Source organism: Megalopta genalis, chromosome 12 (assembly GCF_051020955.1).
Source record: "Megalopta genalis isolate 19385.01 chromosome 12, iyMegGena1_principal, whole genome shotgun sequence".
NCBI lineage: Eukaryota > Metazoa > Arthropoda > Insecta > Hymenoptera > Halictidae > Megalopta > Megalopta genalis.
Genome location: NC_135024.1, coordinates 6479075 through 6505660, shown reverse-complemented (window position 1 = coordinate 6505660; position 26586 = coordinate 6479075). Strand labels below are relative to the sequence as shown.

Here is a 26586-nt window from a genome sequence, read left to right as displayed (position 1 = left end):
AAAACCCAACGGGCTGCTCCGATCTCGTTTCTCAGCCCACGGCTCGTTGGCTTTCGACGAAACCGTTTGCCACCCTCCGTGCTCTTCGCACCTACACCGACTATCTAGTAAGTACTTTGTACCTTCTGCTACATAATATTTGCTTCTCTAATATGATGAGATGCGTACGCAGCAGGTGTTCGCTAAATATTCACTTCTCGCGAACCAAGATCCCGATTCCGTAAGAAGTTCTCGTCTTAACGCCATGACTGCCACGTCACGCATGTATGGGCGACGGAATTATTTGCTCAGATTTGAAAATTAAATTTTGCTCTAACTCTTATCTATTGTATCTTCCTTTATCGCGATGCGAACGTTGAGGAAGCAATTGATGTCGTACGACTAAACTTTTCAATTCCAGTTTGACACAGAAAAAGACCAGAAGTTCCAGAAAAGTTCCAGAATTTCCAGAAAAGTTCCAGAAGTTCCAGAATTTCCAGAAAAGTTCCAGAAGTTCCGAAGTAAGAACGAATATATATATATTCGACGTACACAGTGTACGAGGTGTATAAATTATTATCATACAAATCCATCACATTCGCGTGCAAGATCAAAAAGTGTGCAAATCGTTCCTGCTGTTACCGTCTTCGCTGTCTTGGGATTTGACGGAGCGTACGAGCACGATTCTGGTCCGAGTCGGAATCCAGCTACACATTTCTTCTCCCCGGGGTCCTCGAACTTTCCCTGGAGGAACGATAATGTGTCCCAGGTGATACGAGATGAAATTCGTTCGTCGAATGGGAGCGAAGCATCCGGTTGACCGGGTCGTGGACGATTGCCGTGTATGCGTGCGTTTCGCGGGGCCATAAGAGCCGGCGGACTTCGCCGTCCGTTTTAGGACGCGACGTTAGGCAATCCCAGAAAAGAAAGGAATCGTGGAAGATGCGAGGACCCGAGGGAGACTCGCTCGTCGACCGGCTGGAACGCACCCATAAGTACCGCGCGCTCTAGACTCACGTACTTCCTTAATGCCGAATACGCCATCCGTTTTCTTGCCATATAAGTTTCTATCAAAAGGCTGGATCGTAATCCAGAAATCTCTCGTGTGACCCCATGGGAATACACACTCGGTGAAACTCACGCATGTCCTATCCCCCACCGTGCCCCGGTCACCGAGACACGCTCGAGAACGAATGAAATCGCGGTTGACTCATCCTCCTGTCTCCTCGCGAAACCGGTGCTTTCTTTTTCGAATTAGTGCATCTTTTAAGAGATCCGGAATATTCGTTCCGAGCTTTATTTTCTCGGCGACAGTCGCCCGTCTTCCTTTCATAGGCGAATGCATCCTTCATGACAACCATATTCATCTTGCAAAATTTAGTTCGTTCCAAATAAAATGCCATCGACAAACATAGATAATATTGTTGCGAATCACTCCGTATCTCTCGCGTCGCAGCATTTTATTTACTATAAAGAATATAAACTATAATAATACAATTATATTTCAGATCTTTCAATTTGAAACGTTGCTCGTTCGACGGTCCGATCTCGACTCCTCGATTGTCTATCGGTAACACCCTTCCGTGGCAACCCCTATCTTCCATTATTTTTTTAAGGAGTTGCTCGCAACAGGGCAGTTTCACATTACAACGACTTGATTTGGACAAGTCGCCGTAACAATACATGGTGTCCCAAAAATGTCTCGCAATCTGAAAGTGGCGGGTTCCTCAGGTCATTTGAAGCAACTTTTTCCTTTACAAAAATATTCTCCGAGGCACCATTAGCGAGTTATTAACGAAAAACAATGACCAATTAGAGGCGAGCTCAGCTGGTGCGAGGCAACCGAGCCAATGAGCGGAACTGGGCGTCGTGCGCTGGTTGGCTGGGCCGCCTCGCGTCAGTCGTACTCGATTCTTATTGGTCGCTGTTTTTCGTTAATAACTCGTTAACGGTGTCTCGGAGAAAATTTTTGTAAAGGAAGAAGTTGCTTCAAATGATCCGAGGAACCCGCAATTTCCAGATTGCGAGACATTTCTAGGAGACCCTGTATATTAACTCGGCCACAAGGATGTTATCTCACGTTTCAGTTTTATTTTCCGACGAGGACCGCCTAATTTTTAGATCGCACGATTATCATGAAGACACTTAGGCTATGAAACGAGGAATCGCCGAGCAGAGCGTAGCAGAACGAATCGGGGATGCGGCACCGAAATATCAGCAGCGTAGAGCATGCCGATAGAATCCGCTACCATCCGTGAGGCATTCCCAGCTCATCATCGCCTGGCAACCGCGGTAGCGTCTTCAATATCGCATTCTATCCGGCGGAGTAGTAGTCGTTTGTCTTGCGCGCGGTCTACACCCCGCGGAATTCTCCGGGCGTTCGTTAGAAGAGGCTCGAGCGGGCATCGTTCATCCGACGATTCGTCGAAGGGTTAACATAAACCGCGGCGGCGCAACATCGTTTCCTTCTGCGGGGTACACGCGTGTACGCGCGATTCAGTCGAGGTGTAAATCATAGGACGGTACGGGCACGCACCATTGCGAGGGAAGTCGCTCTCCTCTCCTTGTCTCTGGCTCCCTACGGTCGAACCCCGTGCTGCCTCTCTCTCTCTCACACACGCGCGCGCGCGCTCTCTCTCCCTTTCTCTCTCTTTGTCTTCCTTGTTTCTTGGCTGGGAGTCGCGCGATGAGAGCAGCTCTCTGGCGCGGGGCCATCTCTGGTCGCTAGAACGGGCATCAGCTGCCTGACAAGGCGTATAATTAATCCCTAATGACGCTGGCATAAATCCATCTCGGTAGGCCGTTTGGCCGTTCGCCGCTCGCGCGCCGTTGCCTTTACTAGCGAAATCAGCGCTAGCTTTGTCGCTGTCGTCCATTTTCCGCGTTATTTATGCGCCCATCATTGGATCGCGCGGCTTCGAACAGTCGACCCACCGACCGGCTACAAGGAATCCCGGGATCACCAAAGGATCCGCTCCGAATCGTTCGTGAACCCTCCGCGCGAACTACGGACAGAGGATAAGTGGCTCGGCTGCCTTTGGCTCGGTCGGTTCCGGTACAACCTGCTTTCGATTTTCTAGAAACCTTTTCGAGGATTAATCTTGCACGCTCTTAAACATCAGTTGCGCCGGACACTTTCTATTAAAATGAAATATGAACAAGTGATTCGGATGGAAGTTGCCGGCTATATTAAGATGTAAGGATTAAGATAGGAGAGTGGGAAAGCAGAAACGTAGGAAGAAGGAAGGAAAAGGAAGGGAGAAGGGAAAGTGTTTTGGGAAAGGGCTGAAGGTGGAGATTAGGGACTAAAAAGAGTTGAGAGATCTAAATAAGCAATTATGGCCTGGAAAGTTGGATTCAGGGAAGGGAGAGCTCTGGGGATGGCTCTTGGGTCGTGCCGCTAAGAAGTGGAGCTTAGGGAAGGGAAGGATTAGGGTTCAGGGGAGAAACTGAGAAATTGAAGGATGTAGTGGAAGGATTAGGAAGGATCAAAAAAGGGACCAAGAATAAAATGGAAATAAACAAGGAATATAAAAGTAATAAAAAGTGGTTGAGTCTATACCTGGTGTCTCCAACGACCTGCAAAAATCTCTTCAGCGACCCAGCAACTCAGCAACTGGCAGCCTGAAAACCCCAAAGGGACTGACAATTTTTGGCAGCGCAGTTCAATTTATTCACTCGATCCCATTAATCGATCGCGTTGCCAACTTAATAGTTTAATAGTTTACACAAAACGTTTGTGACACTCTAAGAGCCGTATTCGTAGTCCAGTCTTATTTATAAGATCGTCTTAAGCATGGTTTTGATACGCCACCTAGTTTCGTAATCGATTCTTGAGATTTTTCTTTAGACCATGCTTAAGACGATCTTGTAAATAAGACTCAACTACAAACACAGTCCCAAGAGTTGGAACAGAATTGGCACAATTTCCATTGTGGAAATTGAAGTAGACAAGATATATTCATGGATTCAAACACGCTGACACAGATTTCCAATTGTACAAGTCCTTGCTTTAAAGCGTCTTCAGATTTGCAGGATTTTTTACGGATCCGCGGACGACCGACGTGACCGACGTGGGTCGGGATTACAATAAGATGACGTCAGGCCAGTATGTAGCCAAGAAATACGAACGCTGTAAACTAGATCACCGCGGGGATTTATAGCCGGTGCCGCTTTTTAACTAACGACTTTATCGTTCCATTGTCCCGTCGCGTTTTGTCGGCCAAGTGACTTAAGCGGTTCGCCGGGAGGAGGTCAGCGCCAGCGGTCAACGTCGTCGTTGCGCCCCCGTTGGGTTAACATCAATCCGTGAAATTTGATAAAACTCGCTTTATTGGCTATAAAACATTTCTATAACGACAATTCAATAATCGTAAACTCATAAACCGGAGACTGTTATAATTACGTTGGAACATTATTGTCAGATACTGTCTCCGCTGTAATAAACTGGGATAAATATGTGAGTTCAGATTGACAAATCGTTCTTTTAGAAGACACTTACTCGAAGATTGCTATTCGAAGCCGCTTAGGCAGCTGACCTCGGTTAGACAATTACCCGTGCACTTTGTCCAACAATGATAGCAGACGAAACGCGACACGACTCACACGATGATGTCACTTATTGCGAGACATTTCTTGTTAATCACTCACTTTGCGATATCGTAGCGTATTCGTTAGGAAGATTTGGAGCATAATCTACGAAATAGAGGCATTATTCGCAACTCTTGTATCGAAATAAAATTCTACCCTACTCTCGTCAATATCTAAACATTGAATTTAAGCTTGGCATATAATTTAATATAAATGCTCCTTGACATAACCTTGACATAACCTTACGTGAGACAAATAAATTTAAAAACTCTTTGCACTCGAGTTGCGAGTCTGAGGCATCACTAAAATTGTTATATCACGTTCTAAGATCATTTTTACATTATTAAAGTATAGACTTCAAATATTATTAAAAGCTTAACTGCTGTATGAATCGCGAGGTTCGATTTCGTACGCATAAAACGCACTTTGCCGTGTAAAATGGAAATACCATAAGTCAGCAAAATTATTTTAGCTTTGCAGTTATAAAATGGCTTCGAGTGCGAAGGGTTAATCAACGCGATTGTGAAAGAAATCGTTGTACAATGAATCAAAGTATCGCGCATTTTTATAGAAAAATAAACCGTATTTAAAACTTAACAACTCGTCGTTGAAGAACGAGAAAAACACATAATTATTACTGCCATTAGTTTGCTCGTGCGAGTACAATTCTTGGTCCCCAAGAGTCGACCGATCACCGTGGTTTCCAAGTCGGCGGAGTCGTGGGTCGTTCGAACGAGGGTCGGGTCATCTGTCGCGGGGTACGTCCAACGGAGGACTTCATATTTCGTAACGCTTACGACGTAATTCGCGCGCTAACTAAATTGCTGAAATACGTTCTTTGGCGCGGCCACTTATAACTCCGTTATTGCGCGCCGGACCATCAACCTTTCCGCAACCCCGTCATCGCCACCTCCTCGAGCCACGTAAGCGCATGTCATCACGGCGTTAGTCACAGGACCCAGGGAATGATTAGACAAACGTTTCGCATCGTCCGCAGGTAGGCGAGTAGAGAGTAGGGCGTCGAAGCATTGTGCTGAACGCCGTGCGGCTGAGAGCCGAGCCATCGGCGACCGCGAGAGGAACGGAAGCTGACCCGCGCGCGGAACCGTGCCAGTAGATAAACGCGTGGGATAAACGCGCGGCTAAAGAACAAACCGTCGGCGAAAAGAGAGCGGGGAAAATGAAGCGTTTACCGATTCCCGGATAGCAGGTCCTTCCTGGAAAGGATCGTCCTACTCTGTTTCTCGGCTGGTGGCGCGGCGGAGAGGAACGAGGCGGCCGGCCGCCGCCGCTGGATGCGATGCGAGGCGATGCGAAAGATGTGGAAGTTCTCGTTCGGAACGGGGCCGGAGCAGCGGGCAACAGCAGCGGGCAACAGCAGCAGGCAACAGCGGCGGCAGCGGCATCAGCATCAGCAGCAACAGAAAGAGGAAAGAGGGAAGGAGCAAAAGCGAGCCGAAGCGAGAACGAGCGGCCGCGGAGAGCTGCGAGGAGGAGATCCAGCGCGCTCGTGCGCGGGCTGTGAACTCCGCAAAGAGGGAACTGGCGTACCGAATTGATGCACACGAAACGGCATGCCCGGAATGTTATAATCGCGAACCTTTGAACCCCAACAGCCGAGACTCCCACACCACCCGGGACCGTGCCGGGCCCCGTTTCCATCGCTGAAATTACTCGTGTTACTCTCCCGTTCGTGCCGGTTCGTCGCTGATACGCTTCCACGAAAGCCCGGCTAGCATAACGACCGCCTCCGAACCTGTATAATAATTCTCGTGCGTTTCACCGATACGATATAGCCCGATACGGGTCACAGACATACGAATGCGGGGATCTGGAAATGAATCTAAGCGCACGGCGGAACTGCCGCGACCGCCGAGAGAAAGAGTGAAAGAGAGAGGGGGGGAGGGAGAAGAGGATCGCAAGTTGCAGTCCGCTCGACGGAGCCAGCCGCTAAAGGACACGGAATTTTATCATCCATTCATATAACGCCGCTTTTACCGCGTTTCCGCGCGATGGCTGATACCGGCGTCCACGTCGACATTGGAAAGCACGCTGGGTAATTAGAAGATATCGCGGATTCGATGGGCTGCCGCTTCGACCTGTTTCCGGGGACTCGGCCAGCCGGTTGGTATCGCAAGGAAAAGCAAGGTGAAACGCGATTTTTCGCGTTCTTCCTCGACGCTAGGAATTTTGATTGGTCCCTTCGTCTTGGCAGCTCGATCTACGAACTGCGGCGTAACTGCGAACGACGAGGCGACGAGTCTTTTGTCGTCCGATTCGGTAAACGAGACAAACAGAAACCCGGTCTGGTCCTGCGGGAAAACGATCGAACGTCGACGCCGTTTTTTAAGAGAGCCGCGTGCTAACCTTGCTTGCGAAATAGCCGAAGAAGAATATGGTTTCACAGAACGCGGAACCATGGACGTTTCTGTTCTGCCGTTCTAACGATAGAAGAAATGTCAAACTTATTTTCTAATCATCTTTTATTACACTTTAATATTAGCTGGTATCCTGTGGTCTCTCTGATGACCCCAGCACAATTTCCTCCGGCGTGTTGCAAAATCATTGGGAGAATACGCAGTTTCATCTACTTCCTCCGAATGCTTCTGATCCCGCGGTTCGATACTGTGAACCTAAAACGGCTTCGGTACACTTTCACGGAGTTCTTGGAAAAATCTCGGCGTGACGTTTTTTTCTTCTTCTCAGGGTCAACGTCAAAAGGCGTCCCATTAATCCTCTGCACGCAGCTTCGCCGGTGTATCATCGCGGAACGATGGTTTTTGTACGGTTCCACGCGGACGATTACATTGTGCACGACAAGTTGTTGGATTGCACGCGAGTTTCTAGTCTTGATTAATAAATGATATTAAAAAGCCTGTCAGACGGTAATCGTCGCGAATAAAGAGAGATCGGTGATCACGCGCGCGTACGTGTCGGTGTGTGTTCACGGTTGAATTCGAAAGTTGCGCCTGTCCGCGACCTAGCGAACGTTCGCGGGTTCGACGAATGGAAAAAACTGGCAAGATGGATAGTCGAAAATTTCATGGCACTGCGCGACTTGCTATAACAGAGGCGAGTCGCGCTCTACTCCCACGAATGCCCTACGGGAGTCCCCGCCGCCTTTCGTTCGAGTGGGCGTTACGGTAATTAATTTTTGCCCGATAATTAAGATATCCCGTGCAGACGCTGAGATATAGCCCGCGGTATCGCAATTTTTCAAACGATGGTGTATCGCGTGTTTCCGCGCGCGCAACCTGGCAATTCTTGGTGTCCCGAAGGAGCTGCTATTACGTCCTCGCGGGAACGATCCCGATACAGTAAATTCTCCGGCCATTACCATATTCAGTCCTCACCTTGTTTTTCTCGTTCTACTATTATCGTTACGTAATCCCCGCGAATTATATGTTATTCTTTAAATAAGCACTCTCTTGAACACTATAATTTGCCTGGGCAAGCCGAGCGCATATATTATTCAAGTTGTACAATAAATATGATTCCTCGTATTAGACCATCGAAGGGGAACCATTAATTGTTAACGCTGTATAATTAATAAAGCAACTTGAACACTTGCGAACTTCGACGATCCGACAAGATGCCTAGATAATGTCTGGAACGATGTTAATCTTTAAAGGTATCTCCGAGCGCGGCACGAGGCAGATGCGTTTCCACGGGAAAATTAGTACAGAACGATAACCGCGACTTCGTACCGGGATCAATTAGAGAAATCTAAAAAAAAAACTTTGGAATTCCTCGTGCAAGACGTACAGAAATCGCGGGACGCGTCACCATAAAGTTGTTGAAAAGACCCGTGGATCCTCCGGTACCATCCGCAACAAATGCGTAATTGCTAGTTCCAGTCCGGTTGTTTATCTACTTGCCGTGTCGCCCGGAGCGGAACCACAACTACGACAGAGTACGCGGCGGCATTGACGTGGGATAACGCGAAAGTGACTTCAGCCTAAAATTCCACGCTGATCTGTTAACGTGTAACGCTGCAGGATTACACGGCACAGTGAAAGTCCCTATCAGTATGCAGCGCAAAATTTCTCTCGCCCGATAGCGTTACGATTGTTCTCGAACCCGCGTTCTCGCATCCCCGAAACGCGTGCCCTAAAACGAGCTTAAATTCTCAAGCCGGTCTCTCGAAGAGACGACAATGGACTCAGATTTCTTGACCACAGTTTATAGCAGTTTTCTAGTTCTAATCACCACTCACAAACTCGTTCCACTTTTTTCTCCACCTCCACCATGGAAACCATTCCCTTCAATTTTAAGATCTGCATCGAAGAATTTCGCTCGGCCAGCTAGATTGGTTCTTTTTTTATCGCTTTTCCAGTACACATCATTTTTCTACTGTATACATCAATTACAGTTGCGTAACGTTTAAATATACGGCTGTAGTTATTGTTATATATTTGGCGTTCTTATTCACCATTGTTCACTATCGGTGAACGTTTTAACCCTTTGCACTCGAGCGGCGACTCTGAGGCACCATTAAAATTTGTTACATCACGTTCTAAGATAATTTTTATATTAACAAAGTCTAGAATTTAAAGAATTGTCAAGAGCGTAGCTGTTGCGTGGATCGCAACAGTGAATTTCATATGCATAATATATTTCATTTTTATTTTATACGCACTTTGTCGTATAAAATAAAAATACTATAAGTCAGAAAAATTACTTTAGATTTACAGTTAAAACAGCTTCGAGTCTAAAGGGTTAATTAACCGAATTCGAAGTAACATGTGCCTTTATGGCCCAACTTTTTCATAAGCTAGTCCTTCAAATTTTAGCCGTCTTGAGCGCAGCCTCCTCGTCTAGATCTACTAACTTTTTTAATAATTCCATTTCTCTGTCTAATGTAACAAAGGTTTCTCCCGTTAAAATCGCCAAATGAATAGAATGAAATAAACAAGTAAAAATTAGAACGCTCGTGAAACAGAGCTCGACGCTCTGAAAGTGGAAGGGTGAAATGAAATTCTGCTGAACTTTCCTCCACGTGGACGGTCGTCTGAGATGATAAACAATGATGTTGTAATAATTGGTGGCTGGTCGAACATTGTTCCGACCGCGTAGCCTCGCGAACAGTGGTGGTAACCGGGACAAGCGCGGCGGAAGACGAGGCCGAAGCCGAGCCAGAAAGGGAAGGAGCAGCTCGCCGAGTAGAAACATCTGGCCCACGGTGGTGTTTCGTGTGGATTATTAATTGTTTCATCTCCGCGGTTATCCGCGCCTGCCCGATCGCACGACTAAGCAAATACAAGAGGCGTAACCCACGCGGTGATGTATGAGCTTAAAAGCCCTCACGATCCGCCGGGAACACCGTCTCCCCTCTCTGTCTCTCGGCCCTCGAATCCGGCCGAACGAACAGAGACGGCAGACGATAGAGCCGAGGGGTTATCATCTGATTTATAATTTGAGGCTTCGACTGTTCTCTCCACCGTGCGGTACGACCCGACGTTTTCCGGTTCAAGAAAGGTAATTGGTTGCTGGCACGATCGCAGATAGCCGCCGGTTCGAATCGAAACGGCCCGCACCCTGTCCAACTCCTGCCCCCTCCGCCCCGTAAGATCGTGTTCCTCCTTCCGGGCGCGTGGTTATCTCGCGGAACACTTTTTAATTCGTGACTGAAATCACGAATATCGCCGGCAGCCGCATAAATCGAGTCCAGCCGCCGAGATTCTACGACGGAACGGCGGGCCCCGCGGCTGCGCATCGCTATTCCCCCTTGGGCATCATTTTTTTTTAATTACCCGACCCGCGGCATCAGCCCGCGGCGTGTTCGAAAGCGCGTCGAATGGTATACGAGCGGACGGAAAAGCTTGATCGCGATACGCGCGGCGACAAAGTCTCTCCGGAGACTTTAATGCCCGACAGGACATGTGGCGCACCGCACCGAGCACCGTAAACGAACGCTGTAAATATCGCGGCGCCCGATGATCGCGCGCAACAACCATAATCGAGTGTCCTCCCCGTATGAACGACGGTCGTTAATTAAATGGCAGCTGGCGGAGGCGACGGTAAATCTTCCGAGGGGTGTCTCACCTTGCCCGACCCTCCTTAATTAATTTATCTTCTGTATTGTTATTCGTTAGCCATTTTTCAGGCGACACGGTGTACGCCTGGGACCACCGTATACGTATTAAAAAGTAAATGGATCGAGCATACCAGGAAATGCAAAATGCAGCAGCGTCGAGAAAACGCAGTTGTTACCAAAATCTAAGGATGCGCGACTTTAACACCTTGTCGTAATATTTTCTTCATAGTTGCTGCGATTACAAATTTTCTGATTCTAATAATTTCTTAAAAGGAAAAGATATCTTATATTTATCGTGTGACACCATTTACCTGAATGCTTAAACATTGATAAGAAACATTGATAGTTAAAAACTGATTTTTATTCCGAGTTAACACTAAATCTGCCACACCGTTCAAAATGACCAGTTTCGTATTTTAAAATCGCTAAAATTATGAAGACCTTTACATAGAAAATGATTGAATAGATTTCTTAATTCAAGTATACATTACAATAAACACGGTAAAAAGTCTGAATAAATTGGTTTGTATCATTCTTACAAAATCACACAGGAAAATCACTATTAAAATAACAAAAAATAACACTCATACTGAGCGTTACTAGAAATCTCAACTACGAGTCGGATTCGAACTATAATAATGTGTTAAGATGACCTTCACTGTCCGAGAATAATTTCCACGATGAAACACAATTCGTCAGATCACGTTTCTGTGTTCTCATGGTAAACAAAATAATTAAGTGCGGCAGAGAGCGGGAGACGGTGTGCGATGGGATTGAACCTGTCCCGCCGATTTTTTAAGATGCTCACGCACACGCGTGCCACCCGCATAAGCACATCTCCGACGATTTGTTGGAACCACGGGCGTTGCATGAGCTCTCCTCGCGGCCCGCATTTGTATCTTTCCAAGGATGCGGCCCCTGGAACGTTAGCGCCGACGTCTTCATCCGTCCGGACTTGTCCGCCTCGATCGTGGACCACGGGCAGCTAACGCGCTGCCTCTTTTAACGCGCTGAGCCTGCCTGCACACGCCCGGTGAATTATGGAGTGCAGCAACACCCACTTCCTGGTCCTCGAAACCGGCGTCTCCCACGCATACTGATCGACCTGCCAGGGGCGGCATGATACCGCCACCCCGTCCCCCCGATCCTCCTTCTTTCGTCTTCTTCTTCCTCGGAAATCTCCGCGTTAACCCGGCCGACATCGTCTCCCTTCATCTTTCTCTCTCTCCCTCTCTCTCTCTCTCTCCTCTCTTCTCTATCATTATTCGCCGAGCGATTCGTTAATCAATCATACCGCCTAATTGCGCGACGCCACACCGCGTCATCCCGCGCCGCTCGGACGTCTCTTTTTGCGCGAATGAAACCTTGTGTTTTGCGGCCCGGTGCCGAGGGACGATTTCGTTCCGCCGGTGAATATAAGCCGGATAACCCGAGGATGATACCGCATCATAAAGATTGCGTGTCCATCATCGGCGAGTCTACTTTAGACACTTAGGGCCTCGGCCTCGTGGAGCCGCGGACTTTCGAAGTACGTCACTGGAAGATTGAGTTTCGTAGAGATTCATCACACTTCTGCGTCTGTCTCCCACGGGAAAAATTGGAAACCAAATCACAGACCGGGGCAGCTGGGAAAATCGCAACATTTTCTGACCGTCGCATTTAGGTGGAGAAGGAAGAGTCCTTGATTCAGCCAGAGTAACGATGAAACGACGTCCTACAGTCTTGTGCAACAGCAGAAGACAGCATCCTTGTTTTCGACTTAGCAACCTACGCCTAAAATAGCACATTGCACGCGGCTCACCTGAGACTTTTAGCTGCAGAGAATATTTCCTCGAGCATTTCTTGACGAAGGAAGTTGGAGGAAAGGGAGGCCCTTATAGTCATCTCCTCGCTTTCGTAGCCGTTCGATGGCCACTGCCTGCGATCGTTTGTCCAACAGGAGAAACAATGGCACCTTCTTTTCGTCCTTAATATTTCGGACCAAGCGCCGCAGCTATTCAGAAACAGGATGCGCCCGTACGAGGACACGTATCGGAGAACCTCCGAGAGCGTCAGCAGACGGCGGTCGTCGTTTAGCCAGGGATCGGCAGGAACTCCCCTCGTTGTGAATCGATGATTTCTTGGCGCGGAGGTATTAGGCGTCGGTAAGGATGGTTTTGTTCGGGGAATCTCTAGAACCGATTTACTTGCGACGCGGAGACGGTGCACGGGGAATCGCAAGAACATACGTGCTGTCGAAAGGAAATGCCTCGCCGGACGTCAAGCAGGCAGGCGCCGGGAGTACGAAAAGGCAGGAGAAAGGAAGAGAGAAAGAGGGTCTACGGCGCGGAGAGTGAATTCTGAGATGGGGCATAAATTGATATGCATCCAGCATTCGACATGTCGGTCGGATGAAAGAGGGAGCCCCGAGACAATGCCTGTCGGCCACGAACCCCCTCGCGCATCCGGTGCGTTTTCAAGGAAGCTTTCGGAGCATCGTGACACATATCAATTGATTTTCACGGGCGCAGGTCCGGGGCCCGACGCGTTCGACATATCGCCTCCGCCGCCTTTCTTCTTCTCCGCCCCCGGGGGAACAAAAGATGAAAGTTCGTGGCCGATCGGACGACGATCCACGCTATCCGTGAGTCCTTTTGCTGTCTGCGAGTTGTGTCAACGACTGCGTCGATTGTCTCATAGAGTCCTCCTCCTCGTCACTCCATTTTCGATTTCATGAGAAAACGTTCAGGGTAGTCGACAAATTTTTTAATTGAATTAATTTTTGTTTAGTTAACTAAATCAGTCAAATATTACTCACCAAATTTTGTCTGCGATGCGACAATTGTACTGCAATTTTATGACGACAGTAGATCGTGGAATAAAAAGTTTATTGTGTAAGTGAAACCATTAAGACAGAATATTTACTCTCCAATAGTAATTACTTGAAACGGCACATCAAAATAGTAAAATGAACTAGCATGTATTGTAAAATTACTTTCTTAATCGCTTCGATGTTCCTGGTTTCTTGAATTACTTTCTCATTTACGCAAATGTGTCGTTGTAAAAGTAAGGTAAGTGTATATTTCAAATTAAAATCACTAATTGGCAAAATGTTGATTTGTATCGACCATCAAGACTATTCGTCGATAGTCGTTATGTTTTTTATCCATATGTTCAATCCGTTGATGATTGAAATTAAATTATAAAATATAATTAATTTCATAATTGGTTGACACTGACCAACAATTTTTCGTTCTCTTCAAGCTATAACTTTCTTAGTCTTGCCGATTGCCAATTCTTATAACTGTATATGTCCCATAATACATTTAAGTTCCGTGATCTTAAATTCAATTTGATATTTTATCGACTTTGACCCAAGAAGAGCTTCCCGTGACTAAATCAGATTTGCGTAGCAGTTGTTAGCACGAAACGGTTTATTCGCTTTCTCGGTACACGGTGCAGAAAACGATCGATTGAAAGATTAACAAATCAGGATTAATAGCGAATTGTAGGATAAATAGAAACTTGATTCACTTCGATGATAGTTCAATGATTGCTGCCGGTTGCAAGTCTACTTCGGCGAGTCGTAGCGAACAAAAGATGAAAGTTCGAGCATCGGCCGATTTCACGAGTTTCGTGATTCCGTTCGGGGCTCCGCGGTGCACCGGCTGCAGGTACGACCGGTATGCGTACGCAGCAGTTACTAATTTAATTACAATGAGACACCGATTGCACAATTAACATATCGTTAAAATACCGCGGCGCGGTAATTATACACTTTCTAGGTGCATAGGTCGCGCCGGATTTGCATATCGTTCGGAGAATATAAACAACCGTCGCGGCGCACGGCTACATTTGACAACGGCCGCTCGTTAGGACGTCGCCGGTTGCATTGTGCAATCGAATTTCCAGATCGCATTGCTGACAATGAAGCCAGAATGCGGCTATTGATGCGCGAAACTTTCGACGCCTGCGCTCTGTAATTTATAGTAATTACTCCGACACGAGCCGTCGGGAGACGCGTGAAAATAGGTTTTCGTCTACTAACTATGCCTCGGCACGATGCTCAAATGATAACAGCTACAACTTCTAACTCCTCAACGAATTCCAAATCAGAATTTTCAAATATTAATTTATCTACGTAAATATGAGGGATTTTAAGCTACTGAGAAATAATAAAAATCAATGTTTCGAAAACATAAAGAGATAGATGTTATTATTGTTTTCGTTTAATACTACAGAAGCAAATCAATGATATAATAGTTCAAAGTGTTCACTATATCATAATATTAAACAAAAATATTATTAACCCTTTGCACTCGTAGCTACTTTAACTGTAAATGTAAAATTATTTTTCTAACTTATAGTGTTTTTATTTTATATGGCAAAATGCATTTTATGCATATGTGAGATTGACTCTTGGGAGTCACGCAACAATTACACTCTTAACAATTTTTTAAATCTAAACATTTTTTAAATAAAAACGTGATAAATTTTAGTGGTGCCTCAGAGTCGCCACTCGAGTGCAAAGGGTTAAATATCCCGCTTCAATTTTTCGAATTATTGATTTTTATTATTTATCAGTGCCCTGTGGACCAAGCTATTCCATCGAGAAGAAACGAAGGTATATGCAATCGAACAAGAATGTTCAAACAATAGAACTCGAACGGTTCAGACGAATGCTCTTCGCCCGCACTAAGACCCGCTGCGCCAAATATCGAACGAAAGCGGTAACCGTGTTTGCCCTTTCCGTCCGCTCTAATAATCATAAAATTGAACCGTGACTGGCTGCACCATAGGTTCACTTTCCAATCCGAACGAAACGATCCCCGGGTTCGCCGGGGCGACGAAGCGAGGTGACCCTGCACCGGTCAGGGTGGCTGCCGAAGAGGAAGGTGTTAAAGGCGCCCTGAAATCATTCGGACGGCGGCGCCGAAAGGTTGCGCGTTCGTTCGGCCTCGACGTGTGTCTTCTATAAATTCCGAGCCGAGCCGTGGAACGTCCCCTCTGGAAACTACTTTGTTTTACAACTCGACACCCACGTCTCGTCTCTATGCGTACGCACGCGCGTTTTGCGCGCTCGCGCGGCTCCGGTTCGCCACACTCCTACGCGTACCGCTCGTTACACACATCCGTATCGGCCTGTAACCACGTCGCCGTTCTACACAGAGCACGCGCTGCGTTCAATGTAAAGCGTTAAAACGCTACGTGATCGAATTCGACAAGCGACCGGACACTCGCCAGTCCGAGCCACCATTTCGCGGACGCCGCCGGAATATCAACCGGAGAGATCGTTAGAAACGTTTTCGAATTAACCGCGGGCTTTTGCCCGGCCCGAGCCGATCCGATCCGATTCGATTCGATTCGAGCCGCGTCGGACGCGATCCGGTGAAACCGAGCCGATTCGGTGCCGATTCCGATGCGGTCGGTGTCCCCTGGTGTCGCTTAAAATTACATATACCTTTCCATAAGCGAACGAATCGTCGTGTTCGGACGCCCTCGAGAAAATCGGCGCATTTGATTCCGTTTAATTTGGCAGCTGAATTTCCTGGGACTGGCAACCGCTGCGAACTAAAATTCTGCTGCACCGAAGCGAACAGGACAGAGGATCTTCTTCCAGCAAAGAATCACCGGCTGGTGATCGACGATAAGGACTAGCAATTACATTAGGCGTAAGCGTTGCAGATTATTACAAATCGAGAACACCCCTGGCCCTCCGCGCCCCGCAGACCGATTACATCGTGTTCATTGTTATTAGAGACAGTCGCGAGCCGTATCGAGAGCCAAGAACAAGTTCCTCGAAACCGAACGCCTCTCTCCTCGCGGAATCGTTGGGAAATCCCATTCATTTCAACGTCTCCCTCCGAATGATGCACGAAAGTCATCTTCCGGGAATTTACGGAGGTGTTACGTTACAAAATCGCAGCCAGGCTCCCTCCCGAACAATGCAGAACAAACACACGCAGCCTGCTCTCGATCGAGCCGCGGCTATTTTAAATAGTTTCCCACAGGTCGCGGGGGAAAAATCTGTCGGCTGATCGAAGCGTGAAACGACCACACGTTGCGCTCGTTGTTCGCCGCTGATAGATCATTAACCGACGGATGTTCCTCTAGTTAACAATTTTACTCCAGAAAACGCGGTAAAACTGTTTTACAATTTCCATAGCTTTTTATCGGTACAGGTCGTTTCAACTAGGATTGAACATCTAGATATTTTCGACAGAGACTGCTCGAAACTTTCTCTGCATATATTTCGCATAATTACGATCACAGACACTTCTCATGTTCCAAATAAGAGAGGCAATTCTGTGAGAAATTTGTCTATAAGCTTAAATGCAAGTTTATGAGTTTATAATATTGAATTCGCGTATTTATCGGAAAAAGAAATCGTGGAAACAAATTTGGCATGTTCAAGAAAATATAAAACATTGCGGGATCACAACTAACGCGATTAATTAGCGATCGAAACTCTAAACGACAATACCACGAAAGTGCAAACATGTGACATCTGCAGCGTTCCTCCTCGCAACCACAGATCTGCGTGTTCGATGTTCACAGCAGGATATACGCTCTGTACTGTAATTCCTTATAAAGAGAATGATTTTCTATTGCGCGAGGATTTACACACTGGAAATTACATAAACACCGTGCGGATCGATCGAAGACATAATTAACAGGAATTGGCAAAATGATCATGCCTGTTAAACGCGGGAATCAGGCGTTCCGATCGTGAGACGGTAGAGAGGAGCAATCAGCGTCGATGCCATTTCAAGCAAAATCCCCGGTAGGATCACCTTGATCCCCGGTGTGTTCGATACCGCGTCTTCCGCGTAAACTATCTGTTTCTCTATCCAGTCGAGCATCGGCTCGAGCCTCTCGCTATCCATATCGCGGAATTAGATTTCGTATCTCGGCTGTCCGTGATTTATTTATCGAGCCCGGCTCCTCGAGGCGTGCTAGGATTTCAACACCTTTTGACGCGTGTATTTACGATTATGAGAATTACACAAGGCAATTAGAGCCGACCGGTATAAATACGGATAATTGTGCACTGTTCCATCGGTGATCCGCGCTGGTGTCCGTGTACGTGTTACGGGCGCTTAAATTACGCGCTCGTCAGAGGAAAATCGACCGATGCGCGATCATCACGATCGGGATCGCCGTGTACGATTTCGAGTAATTAGAAAATTATTTACAGGACGGGTCGCGCGACCATTAACGTTTAGTTCTGGCTGAGGTAACTTCGTTGATTAAGAAACTGATAAGAGATGATGGATTGCCTTAATCGCGCCGGATGCATTTGGCACCGAAGATGTAGCTTCGGCGGTATGCGCCTCGTGTTCCAACATTTTGTGATTTGACTTTCGATAATTTATTCATTTCGGGAGTGTTGTGCAGGTGCGTAAAGAATCGAGGTTAAATTCATTTAGATACCGAGAGTATGCCACGATGCGTTCGCATTGTTGGCCATGGAAGAAATGTCGCCTTGGATGCGCTTCGATTATTTCAATGCGTTCGATGCGTTCGCAAGTCTGTTCCTAAAGCAGCAATTCATAAACTCGTCAACAGTGAGATCAATTTTTATGCAAAATAAACATTGTCCAAGTTAATTCTACGAAATATAACTCACATGAAAAAATGTCTTACTTCTTTTATTAATCGTAACAAATTGAAAGTACTGTAACATTACCCTTGAATTTTTCCAATGTCGTTTCAGTCTTCTATTCGATACACTTCTTTTCGTCACAAATGCATAAAATCCGCAGTCCAGTTATTTCGCGTATCAGTTTGCAATAAAAAGAGGGTAACTAAAATGAACATCTGCGACTAACGAAGAACATCTATTCGACGGACGAATGTAACAAATCCAAGTACGATCGCAAGACGTTCCTCGCAGCCTTCCACACTTTTCCTTCGCAAGATGGCGGAGTCCCGAAGGGTGGAAACAGTCATTGTTCTCCTCTCGCCCGGGTCTTTCTATCCTCGAATCGCAAAGGAGACACGGTACTCGTCGAAAGAGAGAAAGACCGCTCGGCAACGAAAACCGACTACCGTTTCCGTAATCGCGGCCGTCGATCTCGCCGCGTTTCGATTCGCCCCGATCCCTTCCATCAGCTGCGGAATATTAAAATTTGCCACGACCGTGATCGTTATATGTTATTCACCCGGGAATCCTGACGTTATCGCGCGGCGATCTGCGCCTAAACGATTCCCGGGAGAGTTTCTATTCGGGACGAAGACGAAGACGAAGACGAAGACGAAGACGAAGCGAAAGAGAGCCTAGAAGCCGCGGCTTCTGCGGTCCGTTGCGGAGGAGTCCGCGGGATCGGTTGGCCGGCCTGAAAGCGTCGGTCGGCGAGCTGCCGGCGCGAGATCGTGAGAAGTACTCCAGATCACCGAGCAGGATCTACCAGGTACATATCGCGGGGCTGTTAGAGTCAGATCGCTAACAAAGTGAGGATCAAATAATAACACGTTACGATCGCGCAGCCCGAAGATAGATGGCGCGCGGTGTGAGTGAATAATTTGATAATGGCGGCGGCGGGAGCGACGCCGGCGTAGCGCTTCGTACTTTTCGCCCCCGCCGCCTCCTTCTAGGATCGAGGACGAGAACGGTCGAAGAGGGAAGATGATCTCCGATCGTTGCTCGAGATCTAGCACTCGTTGATCTCTCTCTCTCTCTCTCTCTCTCTCTCTCTCTCTCTCTCTCTCTCTGTCTTCAGCTCTCCTGGCTCCGTCCCGCCCTCGCTCTCTCGCTCTCCACGGTCCCCTTCGCTCTCCCCACCCTCCCTTTATCCGCCTCCTACCCCGACACCATCGTCTCTTATTTTCTCCTTCCATCCCGCACCATCGTTCCGCCTCCGTCCATCTTCCTTACTCCCGATCTTGAAAGATCATGCCGCGAGATCACGGGGCTATTCGTGATATACCCGACGCGGACGGGTTATGCGCGCACCACGAGAGATCGCCTCTTTCCTGGGCCCCACCGTGTAAAGGGATATTCCGGTGTTTTCGGCATTTTTGCAGACGGCCTTAATGGCGGATGATTGTGTGCCAAAGGTAATCCCCAGGTGAAAATGAGCCATCCGCGGACACCCCCCGCGCGCCGCCTCCTACGCGCGCTCTCCTCGTCAATATCGAACGGTAACTTCGTGATCCTTGGGAGCGTTGGATTTCGTTCCGGCTAGCCGGCCGGGCTCCGCCATCCTCTACTTTTCAAAGGATCACGATCTGCGTGCAATTTTGAAGCGCTTCAGAGCGCAATCACCGCTTCTAAAACACGTGGAAATGCGCGCGCCGCCTGTTCCAGCCGTTATCGCGAAATCCGAGCCACGATTTTAGGGAGACCGCTTTCCGGGCTTTCTAGTTCCCACGCTACCGGCGGCAAACTTTTTCGTGTTCGCCCGTCGACTGCCACGTTATCCATGAGTGAGCGATCGAATTACTTCCACAGATTTCGGAACGAATTCGTGTGTTATCATGTCTCGCTTATTTTATCAGGGAGAATCGTAAGAATGTTGAAAAATAATTGATGTCACGCAACACAAATTTTTAGTTTTAATTTGTTTAAGTGAGATACATTGATTTTATTGAACCTTAGCTAACACGTTGTTGAAACTTACGTAACCACTATTAGCGTTTTCGCAGATCAATAAATGCGTTATTATTGACATAAGAGTGTTAAATAAACAATCAAAATCAATTGTTCTTACATTACGCATCGATAATGAAGAGCTCCAAGTAGAAACAAGTGTACTAAAAATAAACAATTCGGTAGAACGGTAGAAACAAGGGTATTAAAAACGTTCCTTTTTTTACATTATTTCTTACAATTTTGAATAAGAATGAATAAGTAATTAGTAGCGATCTCACAGATAGTAGTTAAGGGTTGAACCTTTTTAGATTTTACGCTGGAAGTTTTACCACAATTTGGTGCTGGAACTTGTAACACCTTGAACCTTAAAACTCTAAAAACTCGTGCATAAATCATCAAAATCTTAATAGAAAATAGAAAAAACCGTCTATATCATACGATAATAAAATATACACAAAATTAATTTTCACAAAATAAATATTAATACTTGAAAGCTACTACATTGCACTACCTCAAATAATTGCGAATAGAGAAAATAATTTATTAAACGATTCCTTGGACTCAACATCTGCACCGAAACGCTAACATTTTAACAACCCCGCGATTCCAACAACATTGCAAGAATAAATATTGCAAACTGATTCTGAACGGTCCGACACATATCCTACAAGTTGCCTTTAACCGTTAAAGTATGTGAAAATTCTAACCGACGGATTCGATCGAATGAAATGGTTTACACGGTGGAGAAACCGCGTTGATAAATGGGAATCAGCAACTGCAGAGTAATCCAACGCGCGTTTCAGCTGCTCAGCTTCTTCGCAACGGTCGGCAAACAGCACACGTATCATCGTTCCTCGGACTTCCTAATTCCCCGGGGATCAAAACCGCCGTTCCGCATCTCGTCCATTCCAATTAGAACTCTTTCGACGGCCGGTTGCGTGCTCGCGTTGGCCCCCACGTTGCGGAAGACTGACGATTATACATAAGCAGGGAACGGTTGCCCTTCGCGTTGCACCGGGAGCCTGGTTTTCACGGGAATCGCCACGAGGAAAGACAGGAACGGACCGCGAGAAAGAACGGAAGGTAACGGAGACGGCAACAAGGGCAGCCGAGGGATCAGAAACGACGAAACCGGCATAGGAGGAAGAAGACGAAGATGCGAAGAAGGGGAACGAGGGAGGAGAAGTCGGAGATGCTCGCGGCTCGTGAGGTTCAGGCATAGGTAAGTGGCACTTATGTTTAATACGTGAGTGTGGATGAGTAGTCGGTCCTGCACGCGATCCTTGCGTCGGCCAGGTCTTCCCTGACCTCGCGTTCGCTAGAACCAATTTCCGCGGATAATACGAGCGCTCTGTGAAACTGAAATGTTCCTCTAAATGGAGCAAACAGGCTAGAAGCCACGGGGGCACCGATACGCCGCGAGTGCGCCTACCTGTTTCCCACACAGCGATGTGCGTTCACAAAAATCATGATTTCCAAACTAATCGATTTTCCGCCTGGACGTCTTAATCATTTTTCAGTGAGAATGCAACGGTGCATATCAATGCAAATCATGCATAAGAAAATTATACGAGTTCGTAAAAAAGTTGCGGTCACCTTCATTTTTCTATCGAATAAAAGTTTTTATGCGGATTTTGATTGACATAATTTATTGATAGTTACTGAGTTACTCTTGTCCGAAATACTTTTTTCATTGATTTCCGAAAAATTCGTAGCGATCTCTCGTATATATAGATTTGAGACAAATGTCATAACCTTGTATAGATTGAAAAGTTTTCTTTTATTTCCTTCTCGTAATTTTTATTAAATACATAGCGCATGAAACGAAGAATGATATAAAAGTGAAAACGCTAATAAAAAATATGAAACTTACGCTACGCGGCGACAAATTAAAGTTCGGTTTTAATTGGAAAAGTTTTTACATACTGTTAGCCTGATGATCCATTCTAAAATGCTTAATTATTAATGGAAGTCTAACCAAAACAATACTCTCGATTTCAAATAATACCACTATTTTAAAAAAATACTTCACTTTTAACTGAATAAGAATTAGAAACTCAATTTCGTTAACCTCGAAACATTGCCCAAAAGGGTGCGAATTTGGCCGTGCATCGTCATTAAAAGCAAAATTCGGTTGTTTCACGACGACGTTTATAACTCCATCTACGACCCTGAACTGAATTTCATAATTGAGCGGTTCGAAATCAAAAGCTGACGTCTCAAATTTTCTCCATTTTAGCGATGCACCGTGCGCTGTCCGGCATGAAATCGATCCGCAGAAAAATCGCGCCGCGCCGGTAGAAAAAAAGAACAAGAAGAATAGAATCCTCTCGGATGCGACTTCTGCTGCAAACGCGGAAAAGTGAAAGGCGCGATGCCGCGTCAAACCCGTCGAACAAAATAATCGAACATTTCTGTAGCGACCGCGTAATTGCGCCTCGGTGCCGTCTGTAATCTCGGGACTCGTTAGACGTCGTGATACCGCGGCCGATTTTCTTCTCTGTCATTAACGCTGCCGGATCCATGCGGATCGTTTTAATATCGATCGATGTTTTGCAATCCGCTCGTCGGAGGCGAGCCTCGCGCGCGCGCGCGCCCGTTCGATTTTTCACACGCGCTCCCATTCGCGATCGTTCCGCCACCGCCCGTTACCGTAATGGGAAAATCACAGCGGTCGTTTCTCACGAAGGACTCGCGAGAGGGCGATCCAACGCGATCCAGCGGGGCTGAGCAGGCCCTGGTATCGATCGTCGTCCGGCAATTATTTCAACAAATGAATCACACTGCAAGATACGCCCAGCCGCAGAACAGCTCTTCCAAATTCCAGTGAAATTTTCCTTTCGAGACGAAGTTCCAACTCCAAATTCCGAACAACTACCACCGATTATGACCAGCTCCTTGGTGAAGAATCCTATGTACGCACTGTGCCTTTTAGCTGCAGTCTGCGTACGACAATATGTTCAAAACAGGTACGGTCTCCGGCAATCTGAAATTTATTCGCTATACAATAATGTCTCCCAAACTGTGCACAAAAAAATGGATAATTTGGGAAGAGGAGATACGATTATTTGAGCCCTGCAGCTCGTTCTTATAGTTGTTGACAATTTGCAACTATAAAAACGAACCGCAAGGCTCGAATAATCGTATCTCCTCTTCCCAAATGATCCATTTTTGTGGACGATCTGAGCGTCAGTTAGAGAGACATTACTGTATTTTGTCAGGAATAATCATTTAATTTCAAGCATCTTCTAATAAGAAGGAGAGAGAGAGAGAGAGAGAGAGAGAGAGAATCAATAGAACTTGCCCTTTCTCCGATTTGAATTCTATGGAGATATATTTGTAAATTTCGATTATTTAATATCGCGATGTTTCGTGTTCCAGGAACGACCAGCCGTTGACGAAAGGTTTGTCACTTCAACCTCCAACGGCAGTTTTCACGAAACCAAACGAAACTATCCTGAAGTCGGTGGTCAAGGACAATAACGACGAAAATGCAGATAAAAAGAAGCGGTTGAACGAAGCTGATTCACTGGTCGAATGTGTCCAAAGCTTCTATAAGAGAGCGTGCCAGGCCGTGGAGAATGTAGGTGCAACCATTCCGGTAAGTTTTTGACAGGTGAACCTAATCTGAGATTTTGAACGCCGGAAATACGTAAATCTTACAAACAGTATAGTTCGCAGGCTAATTCTACAGCAACTTGTCATTTAGTCCTTAACGAAGGCGATTGCGCGATTTGCAAACTGTTGAAATATTTTCTTCGAAGAATGAAGCTCCTTTAACACTAAAAAAACTGCATAATAACTAAGAAAACTTGGATTTGTATTTATTCGATGAGTTAAAAAGAAAACGATTACATTGTTGCTGCAACACAATTAACCAAAAATAATCTTTATCGCGAATATCGCGGAACGCTAGCAAGGACATCATGTAACAGTTAAAAAATGAAAATTAAAATGAAAACGTGAACATTAAAAGCACATTATTATTTCGAAGAGAATAGATTCGCCGAAATTGTTTAAATAAATTTTCAAGTCTAACTCGTTTTCTCGTAAGGTATCGAAGACACAAGATTTGCACGATCTGACTAACAGCAGCAACGTCCTCGATTCTATTCTCTATTTAACCAGCAACGTCGGAACTAAATGGATTGCTTGAGTTGATTGGACTGCCGTTTGACAGAGATGAACGCGGATTTAGGGGGAGTCCGCAAACAATCTTTGTCAATCGGAGACCACGAATCAGGGCGATTCTTCGCGTGAGTGTAATTTACGTCGTCATCGCTGGTCATTGCCCGCCGTAACTCACGATTTTCTACTTTCGTTCTATATAGCAGGTTATAAATGCGGTTGCATTTCGATGCAAACTGTAGCAAACTGATAGTTTGCACAGGCGTCTCCCGCTCAGAATGGCGGCCATGAGCGGAGAGGCGCCACGAAGCAAGCGGAACGGCTAGCGCGCGCACAATTAATGACAAAAATTAGTAAATTTGTACGTTGCAACGACAATTAATGTAATAAATGTATGTAACACTTGATATGTCTACTCCTATACATTATTGCATTGCTAGGAAACTTGCTAGTACTTCGACTACTACACCAACAGTCTCAAAAATTTCGTAGAATTAAATTTTATTTTATCGAATTAAATAAAAATTGCAAAGTGAAGCTGCACAATAGCAATTACTTTCGTCGATGTTCTCACATTTTGCGAATCTTACTAAAATTAGAAAGTCATAATACGTTGGCGCAAAAATTAAGTTTCAGTTCCGAGTAAATAATTTCGTCTCCCACACATGGATAAAGACTGACAGTCGACGAGTTAAGCGATAAAGATCTCGCGCAGATCACGGGAAATTAGACGGAGGTAAAAATTTGTGCTGGTGCTTTCGTTTTCGCGGCCGAGTTTCGAGGACTCCACCTGCGACTCCGGGCAACCGGTAAGGATATTTATCGCGGGTATCTCGTTCCCGGCATTGCCAGGTTGTCTCGCAAGCCATCCGTCAGAACGGTGGCCGAGCGGATTTCCAAATCTCCGGGTTCGGCGCGGCGGTGTAGGACGGGGCAGGGCTCATTTGAATTTTCCCGGACAGGATGTGCACCGCGTGCATTTCAATCCTCCGGGACACCCCGACGAATTATGGTCGAGGTGGATGGTCCCGTGGAAGAAGAATGGACGGCGCAATGGGAGAACACCACGGTCTACGTGTACGCGGATGGTAGTTTAAGAGCGAACAGCCCGGTATCCAGAGCACGTCCGGAGCGCGAAGAGCTTATTGTCATGTGCAGGACTCGCCGGGGCATTTTAATATTTCCGCTGAATGCGCCGTGAAACAGTAGGAACGATAGGACGACGACGACGACGACGACGAGGACGACGGCGAGCGCGGGGAGGGGGGAACCGACGAAAAAGAAGAAGGTGCAGACCGGAGGCGAGGAATCGTTGCAACGGAGTTGCCACTGGTCTTGCATCTTCCCGGCTCCCGGTGACAGGTGGCTACGCGCCTTAAGGAACCCTTTGTTTTTTCTCGCCATGAGCTCCTTACGGCCCTGACGGCACCAACGTTCGGAGAACCTGGCGCCACGAAGCGCATAACGATACTCGAATTTAAATGTTTCAACGAGACGCCGCGAGAGAGTACGTCGCCTCTTTCTTCACGCGCGAAAATAAAGGACTTGTACATGCCCGACGCTCGCAATTAGCATCTTGTGAGAAAAATCGTGCGCCTGAATTCGCGGCCGAGTATCCTACAAGCTGCTCGTTTCGAACCGAACAAATTGCCATATACATTGGAATATCCTGTAACGATCTAATTCGTTCTAAATCCTTGTTCATTATACGATAGGATGCATTAATTGATATACTACATAGTACATAGTTAAATTAATTATGTTTTCAACACGTATAGTTGACCATTTTAAATAAAAACGTGTCAGGCTAATTGTGACACGAAACCATTCATTCGGAGTAAATGTCAATGCAAGTAGCAAACACTAGTAATTGGCTCGGTGCATTTTTGTAGATAACGAAAAAAATGCAACGATCGTTGCGTTTAAACATATACAATTTAATCTAAAAGAATACATTAGATCTTTGTAGATCGTCCAAATACAAAAACATAGTTTTCTACACAGTGTAGCATTACCAGGTCGACAACGACATATTGAATAAATACGAAACAATAGGCAAGTTCAAAGAACGTAAAAATACCGTAGTATTATTTTCGACTAATTAAAATGATCGACAAAAGGAATAGAAATCTACGTAACTCCTGCATCTCGCGATTATTAGTGCAGACAAGTTGATTGCGCATAAAAATCCGCAACCAGCTAATAAACATATAACACGAGTATTCAGAATTGGAACTTGTTTCTCTCAGTGAGTTCCATGGAATATGAAAATTGCACT

The 26586-nt window shown here is 46.2% G+C and overlaps 1 protein-coding gene across 2 annotated transcripts; it reads left to right on the top strand.

Annotated features, from left to right (window-relative positions):
- Positions 1-22938: 22938 nt before the first annotated feature.
- On the top strand, positions 22939-24715 carry LOC117217456 (uncharacterized). Of its 2 annotated transcripts, none has more exons than XM_033465072.2 (4): positions 22939-23149; positions 23562-23781; positions 24235-24436; positions 24515-24715. In XM_033465072.2, the coding sequence occupies exons 1-3, from the start codon at positions 23067-23069 to the stop codon at positions 24334-24336; spliced, it is 405 nt and encodes a 134-aa protein (XP_033320963.1). In that variant the 5' UTR covers positions 22939-23066; the 3' UTR covers positions 24337-24436; positions 24515-24715. The 2 variants fall into 2 exon arrangements, with proteins under 2 accessions (XP_033320963.1, XP_033320962.1); XM_033465071.2 differs by having other exon boundaries at positions 24512-24715.
- The last annotated feature ends 1871 nt before the right edge of the window (positions 24716-26586 follow it).

Excerpts from the sequence above, each read along its gene's own strand:
- LOC117217456 (XM_033465072.2), top strand. The coding sequence starts at position 23,067 with ATGACCAGCTCCTTGGTGAAGAATCCTATGTACGCACTGTGCCTTTTA. Across the intron at positions 23,150-23,561 it reads CGACAATATGTTCAAAACAG|GAACGACCAGCCGTTGACGA; the intron begins GTACGGTCTCCG and ends TTCGTGTTCCAG. Across the intron at positions 23,782-24,234 it reads ATGTAGGTGCAACCATTCCG|GTATCGAAGACACAAGATTT; the intron begins GTAAGTTTTTGA and ends TTTTCTCGTAAG.